Source organism: Mytilus trossulus, unplaced genomic scaffold, assembly GCF_036588685.1.
Source record: "Mytilus trossulus isolate FHL-02 unplaced genomic scaffold, PNRI_Mtr1.1.1.hap1 h1tg000110l__unscaffolded, whole genome shotgun sequence".
In the NCBI taxonomy this organism is placed as follows: Eukaryota; Metazoa; Mollusca; class Bivalvia; order Mytilida; family Mytilidae; genus Mytilus; species Mytilus trossulus.
The window spans coordinates 3,350,095-3,371,153 of NW_026963297.1; the positions used below are offsets into that span (position 1 = coordinate 3,350,095).

Sequence of the window (21,059 nt, forward strand, 5' to 3'; positions counted from 1 at the left end):
ATGTATATATTCATTAAATAAAATAATAAAATAAGTAAAAAGTTAACAGTTCCATTCTATCTAGTGCCAATAAGTGCACATCTTGATATTTGTGGTAAAAAGCATTTTCAAATAATGCCTATCTTTAAATGAAGACGGGATGAAGCATATAGGAAAGAGATGTAACGTTATTTCATAACAACGTTCCGATCGAAATTAAACCCAGAGAATTACTAATAATGAACAATGACGGAACGTCATAAACCTCCTTGACGACGTCGCCTATAGCGACACTACATCAGTTATCCTGAAGAGTCCCAATGGAAGGATGAAATCGATAGAATGGAACTGTTAACTTTTTACTTATTTTATTATTTTATTTAATGAATATATATATATATATATATATATGAACGATGTTCTTGTACCGCTGTTAAAATTAACTAAACTTATGACTTGTTTGTGATAATGAAAACGCTTTGTCATAATTTTCAGTTATATCGAGATTTCAGTCGTTATAACCATATTTTTTGATTTACGTTGAAATAAAAATGAACAAATTACAATCACAAATAAGGGAATAATCTGGAGTCCGTTAGGATACAAAGTCCATGGGTCAATTTTGACTCTGTTTTGATTTTACCGATAAAATATGTGAATATTTCAGTAGAACAAAATTATAATGTGTACCTTTCGTTATATTCATTAAAAAAACCAAGTTTCATGTTTTCAATTGTTATGCTCATCTTATAACTCAATAACTGGTTCATGTCAATTAAGTTTGGTTTATTACAAGTTTCTCTGATAAAATGTCAGAAATAAATCATTTCATGGAAATTAAAATGAAAATTAGATTACAGACATGTAAATACATTAATCAAGATCGTGAATCTTGCACATTTATAGTTTAGTTCTTTCCGCCTTCGTTAGAGCTTACTTATCAAAATATGCATGAAACTATTATCGTCACCACAAGAATTTTCTTATCTTTGATTATATGCCAATTTTATATAACTTGACATTTTTTCGGGCTATGGGGCTTTTTCTTCGTAGGTGGGCTACAACAGAGTCCGGTGTTTTAAAGTTTTTCCACAACCACAAATGACACCTTCCAAAGGAAAGTTAGCAGTTAACCATTTCTTGAAGGAAACTATTTTTTCTGAAGCGAACCGTCCTTTGTTCCTGCTTCTTTTCTTTTTCTTCATAAAAGTACCCTTTAGTATGTCGATGGCTTCCTTCCACACTGCAATTAAAGGATATTTTTTTATTGACGCCTATATAACATGGTATGAGCAGGTTTCTATATATTTTAATTCAGCTTAGATAAAAACATAATAATAGTACCAAGGACAGTGCTTGCTCATAAAACTATATGCAATATAAAACAAATCATATGGATTCATGGACTTATCTTGTTGAATATCAGTATAAAATCGTTTATGATTTGAAAACAAAACTAATTGTATCTACTGATCTGAAATATAAATCTAGATATCAATTCTTTGAAAGAAACCTGGCCAAATGTTTATTAAAATGTTATGCGTTAGCAAATCCTTTCCTTTACATATAAATCTATTATTTTGGGTATACTATTACTTGCGGATAAGATAAGTTTCAGATATCTTTGTTTTCCTGAGTATTCCTCAATGATTGATAATGGAAGAACTTATGTTTTAAAAGGGTACTAGCTCTCAAATTCATGTTCACCGATTTGATTCAAATTCTCATATTTGATTGATAACAATGTAAAACATTTATCCAAATTAATTGGCTTAAAACAGTTTGAAGGTCATAATCTCGATAATATGTAGCTTCGTTTAGTGAGTATTTTAGCCCAGACACTATCTTATTAACTATCGAATTGACCCTCGAACACCTACGATGACCATATAAACGATATAAATATTAGTTTAGATATAAATAGATATAAATAGATTAAGCAACTCGTGCAATTAGATTTTTTATGGTCTGTTTAATTTCATTTTATAGATTGTTTATCATCGTTTTGCCTTATATATGTAAGAACGTTTTATTGTGGATCGAATCAGTCAATCAAATGATTTACCGTTGTTTCACTTTAAATGTTGACATTCTTTTTTCTTTACATAACTGCACACAGACAATTCATGCGTTATCCATCTCTAGCTAAGGGGTTAAATTAAACTTTACATGAATACAGATTATATGAGGTTTATTTATTCGCTTGCAAGTGAATGATTCATCATCAAAGTTTCTTAGCTTATTTTGACACAACTGAACCATACTGGCTGCTAAAAGCGAATAATTATTTTACTATTTAATTTCCATTAATGATTGTACAAAACAACATGCTTTACATTTGTTTGTATATATATCGTAGCTAGTGCTCCTTTAATCATACTATATGTAAACTACTTGTAGTATATTGAACAACAACAAATCTTTCTGTGAGAAAATTTGTTATCTATTTTAATGAATGCCATAGATAGAAATAAGAAGGTGTGATACGAGTGTCAATAAGACAACTCTCCTTCTAAGTCACAATATGTAAAAACATAATAAACCATTATAAGTAGAAAAACGTCCTTAAATACGGAGCCTTGGCTCACGACGAACAGCATGCTATAAGCACAAAAAAGGCTAGTAGAGTTAGTTCGAACAGGAAAACCAACAGTCTTGCAGGTTGGTATTTTTCTTGATATTATACTTTTTCGTGAAGTCTGAGTAGCAGCTGCAAGCTTTTGAATACAGAATAAGTTGGAAATATTATCCCATATACAAGTGTGAAGTTGGTATGTTGCTGCTGAGGTGGGGAAATTTATTATTTCAAATTAAGATAGTTTTAACAGACCTGGCCACCATAAGTATAATCAACCTGTCATCGTAGCTATTCGATAATCCATGGGCATGATTGTACATAGATGGAAGGGAAACGAAAGAAAATTGAAAGAAAAAGAACCTTTTTTCGGTCGTTAACTTCAGGGCAGTTGGTATGTGTATGTCATGCCCTGGTCGAACACAGAGTTTACACAGTAAAAATGGTCTGGATTTCAAACACTTCAATGATCTTACAATTACCATCATTTTAATGAGTGCCCTCTCATACACTTGGCAAACAGTTATTTATGACGAATTGTGAAAAGCCAGGTTAATTTCAAACTGTCAGCGTCTGTTTTTACCTACATTATTGGCAGATTGGTAACAGATGACTCATTCCAAAAAAATATGCGTACTAAAATGCAAATTCATATAATAATACAATGGACGAAACAATGACTGTAAAATTAGTAATATCTAAATTGATGTGATGACAGATGTTAAAAATGATGTGTGGTAAATAATCCTGCTGGCCACGTTATTACCGGTGACCTCAACATTGTTAATAAAAGAGGGACGAAAGATACCAAAGGGACAGTCAAACTCAAAAATCTAAAACAAACTGACAACGCCAAGGCTAAAAATGAAAACGACAAACAGAAAAACAATAGTACACATGACACAACATAGAAAACTAAAGAATAAACAACACGAACCCCACCAAAAACTAGGGGTGATCTCAGGTGCTCCGAAAGGGTAAGCAGATCCTGCTCCACATGTGGCTCCCGTCGTGTTGCAAATCCGGTATATAGTCTAATTCAGTAGGTCACATTCATGAAAGGGAAGGGGATTGTATTTACGACGTAAGGAACATATCCGATATCATTTGTGAAACGGTTATTCCATAACGTTCAACCAACTCCGTAAAATTTACGAAGGGATGATTTCAACTTCACCATTTGGAACTCTTGGTTTAATAGCTTCCTTGTGAGCAGTAACCCTCTATCAAGAAAATAATGATAGGAAATGCAAGCACGTGAATATCGTATCAATAAGGAGATATATAGATATAGGAAGATGTGGTGTGAGTGCCAATGAGACAACTCTCCATCCAAATAACAATCTAAAAAGTAAACCATTATAGGTTAAAGTACGGCCTTCAACACGGAGCCTTGGCTCATACCGAACAACAAACTTTAAAGGGCCCCAAAATTACTAGTGTAAAACCATTCAAACGGGAAAACCAACGGTCTAATCTATATAATATACCCCGTATGCAGGTGCTGCTGGAATGTTGCCACTTAGAAATGGAAAGTTCACAATTGGAAAGCTGAAATCATCTCTTTTGTCGTAAAGTTTTGTTTTCAACCAATCCTCATTGTCAATTTCTAGATGTAAGTCAAGATATGAAGCCGAATTAACTGTATCTTCAGTATCCTTTATCTCCAATTCGATGGGATAGATGCGTTCCACATAGTCACCAAATTTTGAATTGTTTAGTGAAAGAACGTCATCTTTATAGCGGAAAGTAGAGTTAATGGATATCGCTAACTTCTTATCTTTCTTCCTAAGAAGTTCCTGCATGAAGTCAGCCTCATAATAATAAAGAAACAAGTCGACAAGTAGAGGGGCACAGTTTGTTCCCATTGGGGAAATGTGTTATCGAAAGGTCCGAAATATCGTGAGCCTAAATCCATCTATTGAAAATACAACTTTAAAATTTTGATGGATTCAGTCGAGGATTATGCCAGGCAATGGGCTCAGCGCGAGAAGGAAGACGTAGACACTCTTTCCGAATGGATTAAGGCATCGAAGAGGTCGTTGATGCAAATCAGAATTAAGAAACTGAATGGGTCCATCAATGCCCATTCTACGTCAATCTTTAAAGACCCAAATGTTGCTAAACACCTATCCGACCTCCATGATGAATATGTTATTGTCCCCGTAGACAAAGCCCCAAATAACATCGTTTTTGTGTGTAAAAGTCATTACATTAACTGCTTGATAAACGAATAAGGTATTGACAATTTACTTGAAACTCAACATATACCCTCACGACACTTACCAAAGAGGAAATCATGGATAATCATAGGTCTGTTATTTGTTCCTTTGGAATTTCAATCAAAGAGGAAGAACTGGATCTTCCATCACTGTATTGGATACCTAAACTACATAAGTGTCCTTACAAACCACGGTATAGTGCTGTGTCTTCCTAGTGCTCCACGAAACCTCTTTCTAAATTATTAACATCTATTTTATCAGCAATCAAAGACGGGCTTCAAAGTTATTGTGAAACTGTCTATTCTAGAGGTGGCGTGAATCAGATGTGGATACTTAAAATTTCCAAAGATCTTTTAGAGTACATACAATCTAACTCTCTTTCATCTTGTAACAGTATTAAAACATTTGACTTTTCTACTCTTAACACAAGTATTTCACATTCCAAACTAAAAGACAAATTGAAAGGCTTCATAAAAAAGAATGGCCAACGTAGATACAAGTATCTTGTTTTAGGAAGGAATAAATCCTACTTTGTAAAAGATCACTCTGATTCAAACAAAAAATTCTCTGAAACGGATATTATCAAGATGCTTGATTTTTTGATTGACAACATATTTGTTACGTTCGGAGGACGTGTTTTTCAACAGACGGTCGGCACTCCAATGGGAACAAACTGTGCCCCTCTGCTTGTCGACTTATTTCTTTATTATTATGAGGCTGACTTCATGCAGGAACCTCTTAGGAAGAAGGATAAGAAGTTAGCAGTATCCTTTAACTCTACTTTCCGCAATATATATGATGTTTTTCACTAAATAATTCAAAATTTGGTGACTATGTGGAACACATCTATCCCATTGAACTAGAGATAAATGATACTACAGATACAGTTAAGTCGGCTTCATATCTTGACTTAAATCTAGAAATAGACAATGAGGGTCGGTTGAAAACAAAACTTTACGACAAAAGAGCTGATTTCAGCTTTCCAATTGTGAACTTTCCATTTCTAAGTAGCAACATTCCAGCAGCACCTGCATACGGGGTATATATCTCCCAATTGATAAGATATTCCCGTGCTTGCATTTCCTATCATGATATTCTTGACAGCGGGTTGCTGCTCACAAGGAAGCTATTAAACCAAGAGTTTCAAATGGTGAAGTTGAAATCATCCCTTCGTAAATTTTACGGACACCATCACGAGTTGGTTGACCGTTATGGAATAACCGTTTCACAAATGATATCGGATATGTTCCTTACGTCGTAACTACAATCCCCTTCCCTTTCATGAATGTGACCTACCGAATTATACTTTTTACTGGATTTGATATCACATAAGAAACACGACGGGTGCCACATGTGGAGCAGGATCTGCTTACCCTTCCGGCGCACCTGAGATCACCCCTAGTTTTTGGTGGGCTTTGTGTTGTTTATTCATTGGTTTTCTATTAGTTTGACTGTCCCTTTGGTATCTTTCGTCCCTCTCTTATGAACATTCTGATATCAAACTCATGTTATATGTTAGTACTTGTAGATGTTGGGTTAACTCTGCTTCACATAATTACCCCTTGTATCCATCATATACATAAGTTAGTTTAAACAGATGATATACAAGTAAAGCTTATGTAGTTATTCCACAAAATATATATATGTCCAGTCATTGCATAAAGACAAGCAGGTAACAAACAATTAAAAGACATGTCCTGTACCACTTGCAGATCACAATAATGAAACAAAGTCAGAATAGGTCGATAAGTAAGCAAAAATTGACAGATATCGATTTAAACTTAAAAAAAAATTTTTTTGTTCAGAACAGATTTTACAACAAGTACGTTTTAAATTAGATAAAGGAAGATGTGGTATGAGTGCCAATAATACAACTCTCCATCCAAGTCACAATGTATAAAAGTAAACCATTATAGGTCAAGATACGGTCTTCAACACGGAGCATAGACTCACACCGAACATCAAGCTATAAAGGGCCCCATAATAAATAACTAGTGTAAAACTTTTCAAACGGGAAAAGTCGGTAAATATAATGACTCACGTTTAATAAATGCAATACAGATTTGATAGAATGATCATTCGTCATTATAAGTGAAATACATAAATAAATAACCACTTTGCATGAAAATAAACATAACATGTCCTCTGAATTATCGTCCCTTACTCTAATGATAGACGCAGTTAAATTGTACATGTGATATTACAACATCTGCATCTCTCGACTGTACAGAGGTTGATAGTGCGATCAAAAGAAACACTTTATTGTGTTTTGAGTTGAAAAGTGAAAACTGTCAACCATGAAAACTAAAGACAAATTTACTCTTGACTGCTTTCATTAGCTGTGTAACTACAGATATTGATAAAAGTCATTAAGGCCATGTCAACGTATTTGACGCCACAAAGTGGTGATATGCAGTTTTTTTGTTAGTTGAGCAGAGTTATATAGACAGGGAGACAAAATAAAAAATTGGAATGGTATACAAAAGTCTGAAATTGATTATACCATAATTAAGCAGCTTTAAATGAATCAAGTAATTTGATATTATTGAACAATATTAAGTAGAATGATTTGTCATACCCTTATTTTTCAAAGTATTAATCATTTGTTGTAAAGAGCTCTAAAAACGATCCAGGAATTTATATACAAATGATTTACATATTGCTTAAAAACATTTAAATGAAAGAAATATAAATCTTTCTATCGTCTCACTGATTAGGTCTTTCCACTTTTCTGTGGAAAGACCTATTGTTTTTCTTCTGATTATTTTTTTTTTTTTTTTTTTTTTCCGCCTAATTTTGTTCTTGCGATAAATATTTGTTTCGCAATATGTCGCTTATATATTTGGTATATGATATCAATCAGTTTATGCGCTTTTGAAATTTACCCTGCGTAACCGAATACTTTTCTTTGTAGGAGGTTTCTCCCCAAACACTGTTTTCCTTGTGTTCACTACTCCTTCGCAACCGTAAATGATTAGGACAAATTTATTTTATGAAATTGCTTGTTATATCCTATGCATGATTTGTCCTATTTTGACCGAAGCAATATGAACGCTCCATATAAGATAGTTATCAAAAGTACCAGGATAAGAGTCATTTCCCCTTATGCATTGATATCAGTGATATGCATTTCTATCTTGTAAACCATAAGTGCTAGAGACCTAGGACCTTTTGTTTTGAGGTCATTGGTAAAAAAAAATGAAAATTAGGTCAAGGTCAAGGGTCAAGGTCATATTCTAATTTTTGAAATTGGCTTATTTTCACTTATTCAAAAAAAAACGTATAAGATATCAACATTTTTTTTTTTTACAAAATTGTTAGTTGCGACATGTCATAACATGTAAATTTTGATTGCAAGGATACGTTGAACGTAAAATGGAGTTTTCTCCCCTCTTGTATTTAAAAATACGCGTACAGTGATATAACTCATCAACCAAATATAATTGAGACCTATGGTCTTTTGATTTCAGGTTCTTGGTTGATTTCAAGGTCATAGCTTAATTTGACGTTCTAGATTTAGACCTTTGCTTTTACCTCATATGTATACATGATAAAGCTATGAGAATTTTGGCAAAAGGTATCAATCCATTTAACCTTGGTCAAAATGACCGGAAGTGACCTTGTGATAACCGGAAGTAGCAATTTTTGTACTTTATTAATCTAAAAGTATATAAAACCAGATAGTTTTGGAATCAGTGTCAAGTATATGTTCAAATATTATCGGAAGTTACATTTTTCAATCCGGAAGTAACAAATTATCTCCCTTATTTAAAAAATATTGTATAGAAACCATATTTTTTGGAATCAGCGTACAATAAGCTATCATTTGACGACTAAAATGACACTTTAAACTTAATTTTACAACTTTCATATTAAAATACATTGTTTTTTGTGGAAAGACCTTCAATTGTTCTCTGAACAATTGGTTTTTAATTTTGTTTGAGATCCTAATTGTGATGGGTAGTTTAAAGTTCATTTGACACAATGATGACTGCTATACCCCATTTTTTGACATTTTATAAAAAAGCAGATGTGGTATGATTGACTATGAGACAACTATCCACAAAAGACAAAAATGACACAAACATTAACAACTATAGATCACCGTACGGCCTTCAACAATGAGCAAAGCCCATACCGCATAGTCAGCTATAAAAGGCCCCGATAAGACAGTGTAAAACAATTCAAATGAGAAAACTAACGGCCTTATTTATGTAAAAAAATGAACGCAAAACAAATGTCTAACACATAAACAAAACGGCAACCACTGAATTACAGGCTCCTGACTTGAGACAGGCACATACATGAATAATGTGGCGGGGGTTAAACATGCTAGCGGGATCCAAACACTACCCCTTACCTGGGACAGTGGTATAACAGTACAACAGAAGAGCGAACTATACAATTCAGTTGAAAAAGGCTAAACTCATCAGATAGACCAAAAAAACAATTTTTCCTATTATTAGGTCTTTCCACTTTTCTGTGGAAAGACCTATTTTTTTCCTTCTGATTGTTATTATTTTTTTTTTCTTCCGCATAATTTTGTTCTTGCGATAAACATTTGTTTCGCAATATGTTGCTAAGATATTTGGTATATGATATCGAACAGTTTATGCGCCTTTGAAATTTACCCTGCGTAACCGAATACTTTACTTTGTAGGAGTTATCTCCCCAAACACTGTGTTGCTTATGTTCACTACTCCCTCGCAACCGTAAAATATTACGACAAATTTATTTTATAAAATTGCTCGTTATATCCTTCGCATGATTTGTCTTATTTTGACCCAAGCAATATGAACGCTTCATATGACAGTTATTTCCCCTTATGCATTTGACATAAGTGATATGTATTTGTATCTTATAAACCATAAGTGATAGAGACCTAGGATCTTTTAATTTGAGGTCCTTTGTCCAAAAAATTAAAAAATTAGGTCAAGGTCAAAGGTCAAGGTCATATTCTTATTTAAGAATTTGGCTTATTTTCACTTATTTTCAAAAACTGTATAAGATATCAACAAACTTTTTTTCCTAATTTGTTAGTTGTGACATGTTGTAACACATAAATTTTGATTGCAAAGGTACGTTGAACGTTAAAGGGAGTTTTCTTCCCTCTTTTGTTAGAAAATATGCGTATGGTGATATAACTCATTAACAAAATATAATTAAGACCTATGATCTTTTGATTTGAAGTCCTTGGTTGATGACCTTGAAATTGATCTCAAGGTCAAAGCTTAATTTGACGTTCTAGATTTTGACCTTTGCTTTTACCTCACAAGAATACATGATAAAGCCATGAAACTTTTGGCAAACAGTATCAAACCATTTAACATTTAAACAAAAAACCGAAAGTGAACTTGTGTAAACCGGAAGTAGTTTTTTTTTGTACTTTATAAATATAAAAGTATATAGAACCAGATATTTTTGGAATCAGTGTCAAGTAAATATTCAAATATTATCGGAAATAGCATTTTTCAAACCGGAAGTAACAAATTATCTCCCTTATTTAAAAAATATGGTAAAGTAACCATATATTTTAGGGATCAACGTGCCTTTAGCTATTATTTGACGATTGAAATGACATTCTAAACTTAATTTCACAACTTCCATATTAAAATACATTGTTTTGGTGGAAAGACCTTTAATTGTTCTCTGAACAATTGGTTTTTAATTTATATTTGTTTTGTTCATGCATCGTTGTCAATGTATCCGACTGTCACACAAGAGAGATGTTAAGCTAGCTATAAAACCAGGTTTATCCAACCGTTTTCTACATAGAAAAATGACTGCACCAAGTCAAGAATTAACAGTTGCTCTCCATTCGTTTGATGTTTAAGCTTTTGATTTTGCCATTTTCTAAGGAACTTTCGTTTAGAATTTTCCTCGGAGTATTTGACTTTTTGCCACTAACATTTGTTGTCAACAATCAAATGATGAACTAGGTTGGGTTTTTTTGCGGGATTAGCATATGATACAGTTACAGAGGAGGTAGTGACGTTGCTAACATAAAATGTTATTTTCGCGACGTCAATCTGTGACAAATCGGGAAAAGGTGCATTTTTCGACTAATTTTTAACAGTCAAACTGATATAATTTGAAAACGAGTGCATGGACCCCCCAATTTTTAAAAAAGACATTTTGTTTTATTTTGCAGGGAGATTATGATAACCAAGTTTTATAAAACTGTAAATAGTGCCTTTTTTATTTTGAAAAATATACAGCAAAAAAAGACGTGTTTTTCTTAATTCATGACCGTTTAATAAATATTAGTTATTTCTGAACAAAAAAGCATAAATTTTTAGAATACTTTTAAAATATAGAAATTACAAGTTATTTGACAAAAATCAATTTGTGTTTATCTTTTAAAACAAAAAAGTTATGTCTTTCTTTCGAAAAGGAAAATACGGCCACAAACTCGAATTTTGAGCATATATACAAAATGTCGACCTCATTGAACTCAAAAAGTAGCACATGAAGGTATATTTTTTATTACATATTTGATTTAATCAGGTAAAAAATAGCCTTTATGCAACAAATGTTCATCAACTTGTAAATACGGGATCAAGACTGTATCGTATGCCCTTAAACTGGATTGATTAGAAGTAATAAATGTTAAAAATATTAAGAATAAAATATATGCGTTGGTTCAATAATTTTGAACATACCCATTGGAATTATGTTGCGTGAGTACATGTATATCAAATCCATAAAGTTTATCTTTTTAGTATGTAGTATGTCAATGCTTTTTAATAACGTCTCATTGAGGGCTTATACAACCAGTTTCTTGTAAGTAAATCGAAGTACTGAGTAAAGACGCAGTATTTTTTTTCTTGATGCATCACTTAAACTTGTAATGGTACATGACAAGTATATTTTCTACAATGAAAGTTATAAATACTCATTATCAAATTGGTAATTTATAGAATGTATTGATGCAATTATGTAATTTACCTCATGGTCTTCATTAAATGGTATTGGGTCTCCTCTATTAGCGCCAGCAGCATCATGTTCTGTCATAGCTTTGTTTTGTTCATAATTCAGTTCGTCTCTGTCTCCGTCAACTTCCTCAATCCACTCATCCCTTGTGTTTTGCTTAGAAATAGATAAGAAAACATAAAGCAACGGAAATGAAATAAAAGTAATTCAATAATAACGTGTAAGAAAGGACGGAATATAAATATGCTATAGTTTGAGGTAAAAAGTAAAATCACAACTGAAATCCGAAGAAAATTCAAAACGAAAAGTTCCTTATCAAATCACAGGCACTTGTTTCTGTCAATATGGGGTTTACTATCAATACCAGTATAAAAAAAAACACAAGGTAGCTAACGGGAATTTTCAATGTGTTCGCTTCAACCAATATTTTATTACTTTCCCTTGCCCCTTTCACGAATAAAAGTACACCAGTCTTTCGGTAATTGATTTATCTTTACAATGAAACAACTCTCACGTACCTTGAGAATACCCCTCAAACAGAATAACACACTTGAGATGAGAATTATTGACCTTTTTCCAGACCATTGAATTTGGAAGTACTAAACTTCCGGTTTACTTAGGAAGTTAATATAACACAGCAATCTGATTGGTCACATTTTTCTGGTTTCTGGTAACTAATATAAATAAACAGGTAACCAGATGAATTCGACCAATCAGATTGCTGTGTTATATTAACTTCCTAAGTAAACCGGAAGTTTAGTACTTCCAAATTCAATGGTCTGGAAAAAGGTCAATAATTCTCATCTCAAGTGTGTTATTCTGTTTGAGGGGTATTCTCAAGGTACGTGAGAGTTGTTTCATTGTAAAGATAAATCAATTACCGAAAGACTGGTGTACTTTTATTCGTGAAAGGGGCAAGGGAAAGTAATAAAATATTGGTTGAAGCGAACACATTGAAAATTCCCGTTAGCTACCTTGTGTTTTTTTTATACTGGTATTGATAGTAAACCCCATATTGACAGAAACAAGTGCCTGTGTATCAAATGGCAAAATCTACAGTTTAGAATCCTAAAAGGTAAAACTTTGTTGTCTGTATTCACATATACACATGGAAAAAAAGTATTGCAACACCAAATTGAAATTCAAATTAAAAAAAACACGTTTTATTTTTTTGTTAAATAATTTGTTGAAATAGAAGTAGTAAACATTATTTAAATATCACCTGAGTTTAATCATTAATATCGACTCTATCAGTTCGTATCGGCTACTGTACTCGTAAACACTAAAACAGATGTTTGTATCCTCATTGTTTTCGACACTTAAAATAACCAAGTTTATAAATTTATGTTATTGACACCTTGTAATTGGTCATCCACAACTCATAACTGCAGCAAGATGGCAGATATCCAGCATGAGGGAAGCAGGTATGACGCTGTGATAATTTAACGTATTGTTGGTCATCACCATTCCACTAAAAGTCGTTTTAAGAATAACTAGAGGCTCTAAAGAGCCTGTGTCGCTCACCTTGGTCTATGTGCATATTAAACAAAGGACACAAATGGATTCATGACAAAATTGTATTTTGGTGATGGTGATATGTTTGAAGTTCTTACTTTACTGAACGTTCTTGCTTCTTACAATTATATCTATAATGAACCTTGCCCATTAGTAACAGAGAAAAATATTTGGTAAAAATTTACATAAATTTACCGAGTTAATGAAAATTGTTAAAAATTGACTATAAAGGGCAATAACTCCTTAAGGGGTCAATTGACCATTTAGGTCATGTTGACTTATTTGTAGATCTTACTTTGCTGAACATTATTGCTGTTTACAGTTTATTTCTATCTATAATAGTATTCAAGATAATAACCAAAAACGGCAAAATTTCTTTAAAAATTACCAATTGGAGGGCAGCAAGCCAACAACCGATTGTCCAATTCATCTAAAAATTTCAGGGCAGATAGATATTGACCTGATAAACATTTTTATCCCTGTCAAATTTCCTCAAAATGCTTTGGTTTTTGAGTTATAAGCCAAAAACTGCATTTTACCCCTATGTTCTATTTTTAGCCGTGGCGGCCATCTTGGTTGGTTGACCGGGTCACGCCACACATTTTTTAAACTAGATACCCCAAAGATGATTGTGGCCAAGTTTGGATTAATTTGGCCCAGTAGTTTCAGAGGAGAAGATTTTTGTAAAAGATTACTTAGATTTATGAAAAATGGTTAAAAATTGACTATAAAGGGCAATAACTCCTAAAGGGGTCAACTGACCATTTCGGTCATGTTGACTTATTTGTAAATCTAACTTTGCTGAACATTATCACTGTTTACAGTTTATCTCTATCTATAATAATATTCAAAATAATAACCAAAAACAGCAAAATTTCCTCAAAATTACCAATTCAGGGGCAGCAACCCAACAACAGGTTAACCGATTCATCTGAAAATTTCAGGGCAGATAGATCTTGACCTGATAAACATTTTTACCCCATGTCAGATTTCCTCTGAATGCTTTGGTTTTTGAGTTATAAGCCAAAAACTGCATTTTACCCCTATGTTCTATTTTTAGCCGTGGCGGCCATCTTGGTTGGATGACCGGGTCACGCCACACATTTTTTAAACTAGATACCCCAATGATGATTGTGGCCAAGTGTGGTTTGATTTGGCCCAGTAGTTTCAGAGGAGAAGATTTTTGTAAAAGTTAACGACGACGGACGACGACGGACGACGGACGACGACGACGGACGACGGACGCCAAGTGATGAGAAAAGCTCACTTGGCCCTTCGGGCCAGGTGAGCTAAAAATCAAACAAGAAACGATGTTAAAAACCTTCCGAGGTCCAGAAGACCCCCTATAACATCTGCTAGGGAAAATAAAGCATAATGAAGGTTGGTCAGAAGGAAACCCATTGCAAACAATACAATCCTCAAAAGAGAATGATGACCATACAGGAGCCTTTAAACAAGAACTGTTCGAGATCGGCTCATCGCTACTGGTTATCGTGCGATAATACCATTTCGGGACCTTTGCGTACGAACAGACACACGGATGCCCGTATCCAATATAGTGCAGAGCTCACCAAAGTTGGAAATTAGCATCGTGGAGGAAGATCCATTGTTCAAATGGAATTCGGTTTATCTTCCTTGGCCAAATCGTAGCCCGAATTTGAACCATATCGAGCATATATGGGAGACTTTTGTGCGTAAAGTGAATGCAAGGACACCCCAGTTCAAACCAGTCATGAAATAAACAACACCATTCGTCAAGAATGGTTGCTGCTAGCTTAACAAGAAATTAGTCGACTTATAGTAGGAATCAGAAGACGTTAAGATGCGGTTATCCGTTTGAATCGAGGCTGCGCACAAAGTACTAATTCTTTGGTGTATAACGATCAACCATGATGTGAACAATCATCTAAAGATTGATTTTGAAATGTCTGACATTGTAAAGTTCGACTACAGTAAAAGTTGTAAAAGTCATTTTTTTTTTTTTTAAAAAACACTTCATTTTGTTATAAAAATTTTGGTTAGAAAAATCTTTTTTTTTTCGTTTTAAAGCCAATGTTGACTGTCATTAACTACGTTTCAATATTATTTTACAAATATTTTATCATATTCCATCCAAAATAAGAGACTGATTTTTCAAGTTTTAAAAAATCAAGGTGTTGCAATACTTTTTCCCATGTGTATATATTGAAGGTGTGCATGTGGTCAGGGTTCTGATTTTTATGAATATTTGCATTTTTGGGAGATAGTTGAACCTAGTAATTTTTGGAGTATGAAAAAGTTATTGTTATTTCTAAATAACACTTTGCATCAACTGGGGCATCAATTTTCTCTCCCAGGCACAAAAATATTTCAAAGAAAGTCCTACATCGACTTCGTTATAAAACCGTTATTTCAGAGAGGAGAGCGGGGGGGGGGGGGGGGGGTCACTAATCTCAAATAACATTACCAACAATTTACATTTGGCACGTGTATTCACCATTCAACTTCACTTTACGACTTTCATTTGGGGAAATAAATGGGGGTTATCTTAATTTTTTTTAATGTTATGGCCTGACTTGAAGCGTTTTAGACAAACTTAATGGTGATGTCTAGTATCACAGTAACAGTTAGATAAGAGAGAGAAAACCTTATCCATGTTATCATTAACTAAAGTAGACTTTATATCTGTATAACAATCACACATATGTGATATATGTAAAACAGCCACCAGCCTTTCGGACTGTTCTAAATTATCTTATTTTTGAACCAATACACCTTATTGCTATTTAGTCCATTCCGGGAAAAACAGTCATTTATACAACTTCCTGTTTGGGTCACCGGCCGAAAAATGGCGGTCATCATAAGTGAGCTGAGGGAGAAAAACTTTAGAAAGTGATCATCAAGAAACTTTGATATAGTATGATCAACTTTTTTCGAAACTAAATTGAAGTAAATAATATTTTGTTTGAAGTATTTACGGTAGTTTAAACAGGTCTCATTTAAAAGTAGCATGCATGGTGAATTGTTTCAACAGGGTCCCAGATAGCTTCAACTGGATGAAAAAGTTGTGTAATTTTAGAACTTATCCGGAATGGAATAAATAGCGACTAGGTGTATGCAGAGACTTTTTCTGAAATATTTTAGACATACAGCTCAATCGTTTATCGTTTGAAAGCATATCATCTGTACTATCTATTTCAACTGGGTCGTCAGATACATGTATTAGTGAGGTGCAACTTTCGCTTCATTTTCGCTAGCTAAGGGTTACGATCCACTCCCGTTCTCTTCATACTTGGCGGATTGAGCCAAAATTTGTGATAACAATGTTGCGCCATCTATCGGAAGATAAAAATTAACGCCTATTCCGAATACATTATTATTGACCAATGGCAGCACTTGGACTCTTGAATTCTTCTTTATCTGTAATATATATAATTAATTGTTTCCCTATGTTTTAAGGTGTACATAGTTGCTAAAACTATACCTTTTGGGTAGTGCTCCACAATTAATGGAGGAATATACAAAAACTGATCTGAACTGAATTTCAATTTGGAGGTAAAAACACGGTAGCGTCTAGATTCTACACACTTGGTAAAGCAGGAAATGAAAATATACGTCAACATTCATGCATTTGTGCATGAAACATACACAGGAGCTTCTATTGGTTGTTAAAAAACATTCAAGTCGTATTAATTAGGGATGTAAAGACATGTTGCACAATAAACACGTGGTAATTGTTTACAAACACTTTCTACATTTACACGTGATCATGTTATAGTCGCTTTTTGATTGGATGCATCGAATGTTGACTGCAACCAATAAAATCCTTACCTTGAGTCTCCGAAATTTTATCTCAATCGCCAAGGGCGAATAAAGCGGGAGTGGATCGTACCCCTTGGGTAGCGAAGATGCTTTCGATTTATCACACCAAAATGTCAAAGATTCAGCATATTTGTATATTCCTTCCTTTAAATGCTTACATTATATTAGATTGCCATTAAAGTGCCTGTTACACAGTATGTAGATATGGATTAATTAAGGACTTATTGCCCTTTAAAGACAATTTTACACAATTTGTTCATCAATATAAACAAGAAAATGTGGTATGATTGCCAATAAGACAACTATCCACAAAAAGACCAAAATGACACAGACATTAACAACTATGGGTCACCGTTAGGCCTTCAACAATGGGCAAAGCCCTTATCGCATAGTCAGCTCTAAAAGGCCCCGATAAGACAATTTAAAAAAATTCAAACGAGAAAACTAACAGCCTTATTTAAGTAAAAAAATTAACGAAAAACAAATATGTACGTAACACATAAACAAACGACAACCACTGAATTACAGGCTCCTGACTTGGGACAGGCACATACATAATTATTGTGACGGGGTTAAACATGTTAGCGGGATCCCAACCATCCCCCTAACCTGGGACAGTGGTAGGTTGGAGTTAGATTAATCTATTGTAAGATTGTCATCCTCAAACAAAACATCCGGTTTTGTATTGTTGTTTCCTATAGCTACATGTGACACATGAAATAACCGCTTGAATCTAAAGATTACACAATTTAGAATGAAAACCAGGAATTTGTCAAAAAGACAAAAACCCGACCAAAGAGCAGAAAACAGTTCAAAGCCAATGGAGCTTCTACATATCGAGAAAATTTGATGGAAAATGTGCCACAAACAATTCTTATGTAATTAAGGCATTAAGAAAACCAGAGTGCTATTTCAGTAGAACATCGTTTAAACAACTTAGCTAACTTGTTTAATCAACTAAGCTTACTCCTTTAAACGAACTGACTGGTTAAAACAACTAAGCTTTCTCGTTGTAACAAGACAGTTAAGGTGTTTAAACGAGTAAGCTACTAGTATATCGTTCAAACGAGTTAGCGAAGTTGGTTTTACCAAGTTAGCTATGTTGTTATAAAGAGTTAAATAAGCTAAGTCGTAATAACGAGGTACCTAAGTCGTAATAATGATGTACTAAAGTCGTTATAACGAGGTATCTATATCGTTTTAACAAGTTAGCTAAGTTTTTTAAACGAATTAACTACATGTAAGTTGTAATGAGTTAGATAAGTTGCTATAACGAGATAGATAAACTTAGTCATTAATAAAAGTAAGTTAAGTCGTTAAAACGATCTAAAATTAAACTCCACCCTGACACTAAACGGCTTCCGTACAAATCCTATGCATTCATAATGTAAGGAAGAACTGAAGCTTATGATGAGTATTCATTCAAAGTTAAAATTCCTACAAACCTTAGGGTCATTCTTGTCATCTTCAAAATTATAACTAGGACGTTGAATACACTCAATATCCTCTGAATTGTTATTCACCGACTTCATGTGCTGCAGTAACGTGTGCCTTGTAGAAATAAGAGGTAAGTTGTCTTTAAAAGTAGAAAACATTTTTGTTTCATCGGAGAGATGTCTTGCTTCTTTTTCCCTTTCTAATTTGTCAAGAAATGAAACATCACAGTCCGTTGTGTTCCCATGCCATCCATCCGAATTGTTCATATGTTTGGTATTTGATTCTTTTGAATCAAATTGGCTAAGAGAATATTTAGAGTCAGAAACATCGATCTTTTTTTGAGAAAGGATGTACCTCATTTCATTCGGAATGTTTGGTACGGCTTCTCTCGTTCGTTCATAGTCTTTTGTGACTATTTTATTGTTTTCCTCCAAAAATGCTTCTCCTTCACTACTTGTTATACAGTCTTCTTCTTCGGAACTGTCTGTCCATTCGGAATCAGATTCTATTTCAGTTTTAATGTCTGTTATAGTCTTTCTATAATTTCTTTTAGCATTTTCAATAAACGAGTTAATGATGTAATCTGAATGCCTATATCTGATATGATTCCCTAATTGACTATGATGTACAAATGTCAGTGGACACAAACTGCAGGAAATTGGTGGTTGTTTTTCATGAATGTTAAGATGAGCTCTTAAAATCAATTCATTTTTAAAAGGGATCAGACAAAATGAACACCAATGTTGTTGCTCCATCTGGAATATTTCAATCGTTTCTCATAATCTAAAAACAAATAATATCTAAAAACAAATCCAAATATTATTTGAATATACTGTTAATTTGTTAAATATTATATGAAAATATAAAGGCTATTTGTTATCCACTGGTAATTGTTGTAATCTTGATAATCATGATGCAGTTTTAAAATCCTGTTGATCTTGAACTTTTTAATTTATAGTGACTTAACATATATATATATATATATATGTGTTCTTGATTTTTCTCAACGTGGAATAATCATATATATTATACAAACTTACTTAAGAAGCGCACTTTTCAGTATACTGCATTGCATTGCTGATATAATAATCATATTATTCAGTTTAACATACTAGTTTGAAAGATGTTCAGTTGTAATGTTTATGAATTCTTGTAAGATTTTCGGGTTCCTCTGATTTTATCCATGTTAATGCGTTAAAATAATATTTGCCCACTTACCCCCATTTTTCTTTTCATAAATCTTTTACATGTATAATTTTAAGCCATCTATAAAAATCTTATTAAATCGTTGTTTTTGAACAGTTTTTTGAGATATTTAACTAGTCAATGATAAAGCTAGGAAAACTCAAGAGAAAACATTTTCCCGCCAAACTTTCAATGGTTTATATCTCAATAACAAGAACACTGACTTAAAAAAATCCCGCTATTTTGGTTCCTTTATTAATCCCCAGGCCTATCAACACATACTAGAGATATCTAATGGATAATTTTAAGGATCTGCACGATTTATCTATGTTTTTATGAATAAGAGACTGAGTTGTATTGTTGTCCATCTGATGAGTTAAGCCTTTTTCAATTGATTTTTTATAGTTCGTTCTTTTGCTGTACTGTTATACCACTGTCCCAGGACCAGGCTCTCGCTAGCAGCCACTCGCTAGCAGCCACAACGCTAGCAGCCAGTTTTCGGATATGTCTATGAACCCACAAAACTGCATAAGATTCAAACGTACACAAAATGCTTTTATTGATATATAACCAATATATTATCTGTGATAACTTTGTAACTAAGCAATCGGAGAACTATTAGATGATTTAAAAACATCTAGTACTGTTCATTAAATAAGACATTAGTAATCGATGTCAATATACCAAACAGCGTGATTCCCGCTTTTAATTTAAATAGTCAACAGTTTTGAGTGTACATAGAATTGTAAATATGTATTAAAATTATTGAAATGCTTAAAAAAGTGCTTGTAAAAGGGAATTGACCTTGAAATTATAAAATAATTTTGAGATATTGTGTTAAATAGCTTTCCATATGCATGGCATCCTGTCAAATAGATCCTGAAAAGTCATTATTCTTCTGCATGTTAAGAAAAGAAAGTTGCACTTGTGCATTAATATTTTTTTACGACGTAGTCGGTATAGTTTCGGTTTGTGCACTTTGAACTTATGGACGCTTAACTATGGCAACAGAATACGCATGCTCGAAAATCCTTTCTGTGATTTGACAAAATGCTGCCATAGTGGGTGATTTGGTTGTGTTTGAAAAAACGTCTCGAAAATTATATCGTGATGGAAAGCAAGTGAAAAACTATAAATATTTGAACTAGATCTTAAAAAGGTTTATATTTTTATTAAAATAATTGTTGCTCCAATAGCTCTTTGCACCCAGGCCATGACAGCTGTTTATTCGGGACAATTATATAATTTTTAATGTAAACTATGTTGTACGAACGTACATGACTTTTAGAACGCACCTACGCATGTGAGATTTCCGCGGGGTTTTGGTGAATGTAAACAGAAAGATACTGCTTATACTACCAATAGTTTCTAGCTTTGTTACCATGTCATTGAATTAAGTTAAATGTAAACAG

General features: G+C 33.3%; 1 protein-coding gene across 1 annotated transcript; it reads right to left on the reverse strand.

The window, feature by feature from the left end:
* Positions 1–862: 862 nt before the first annotated feature.
* Positions 863–19,231, reverse strand: LOC134700065 (uncharacterized). Its single transcript, XM_063561439.1, has 3 exons — positions 18,471–19,231; positions 11,725–11,865; positions 863–1,222 (listed from the first exon to the last, which is right to left on the reverse strand). The coding sequence occupies exons 1-3, from the start codon at positions 19,215–19,217 to the stop codon at positions 1,196–1,198; spliced, it is 915 nt and encodes a 304-aa protein (XP_063417509.1). The 5' UTR covers positions 19,218–19,231; the 3' UTR covers positions 863–1,195.
* Between the last annotated feature and the right edge of the window lie 1,828 nt (positions 19,232–21,059).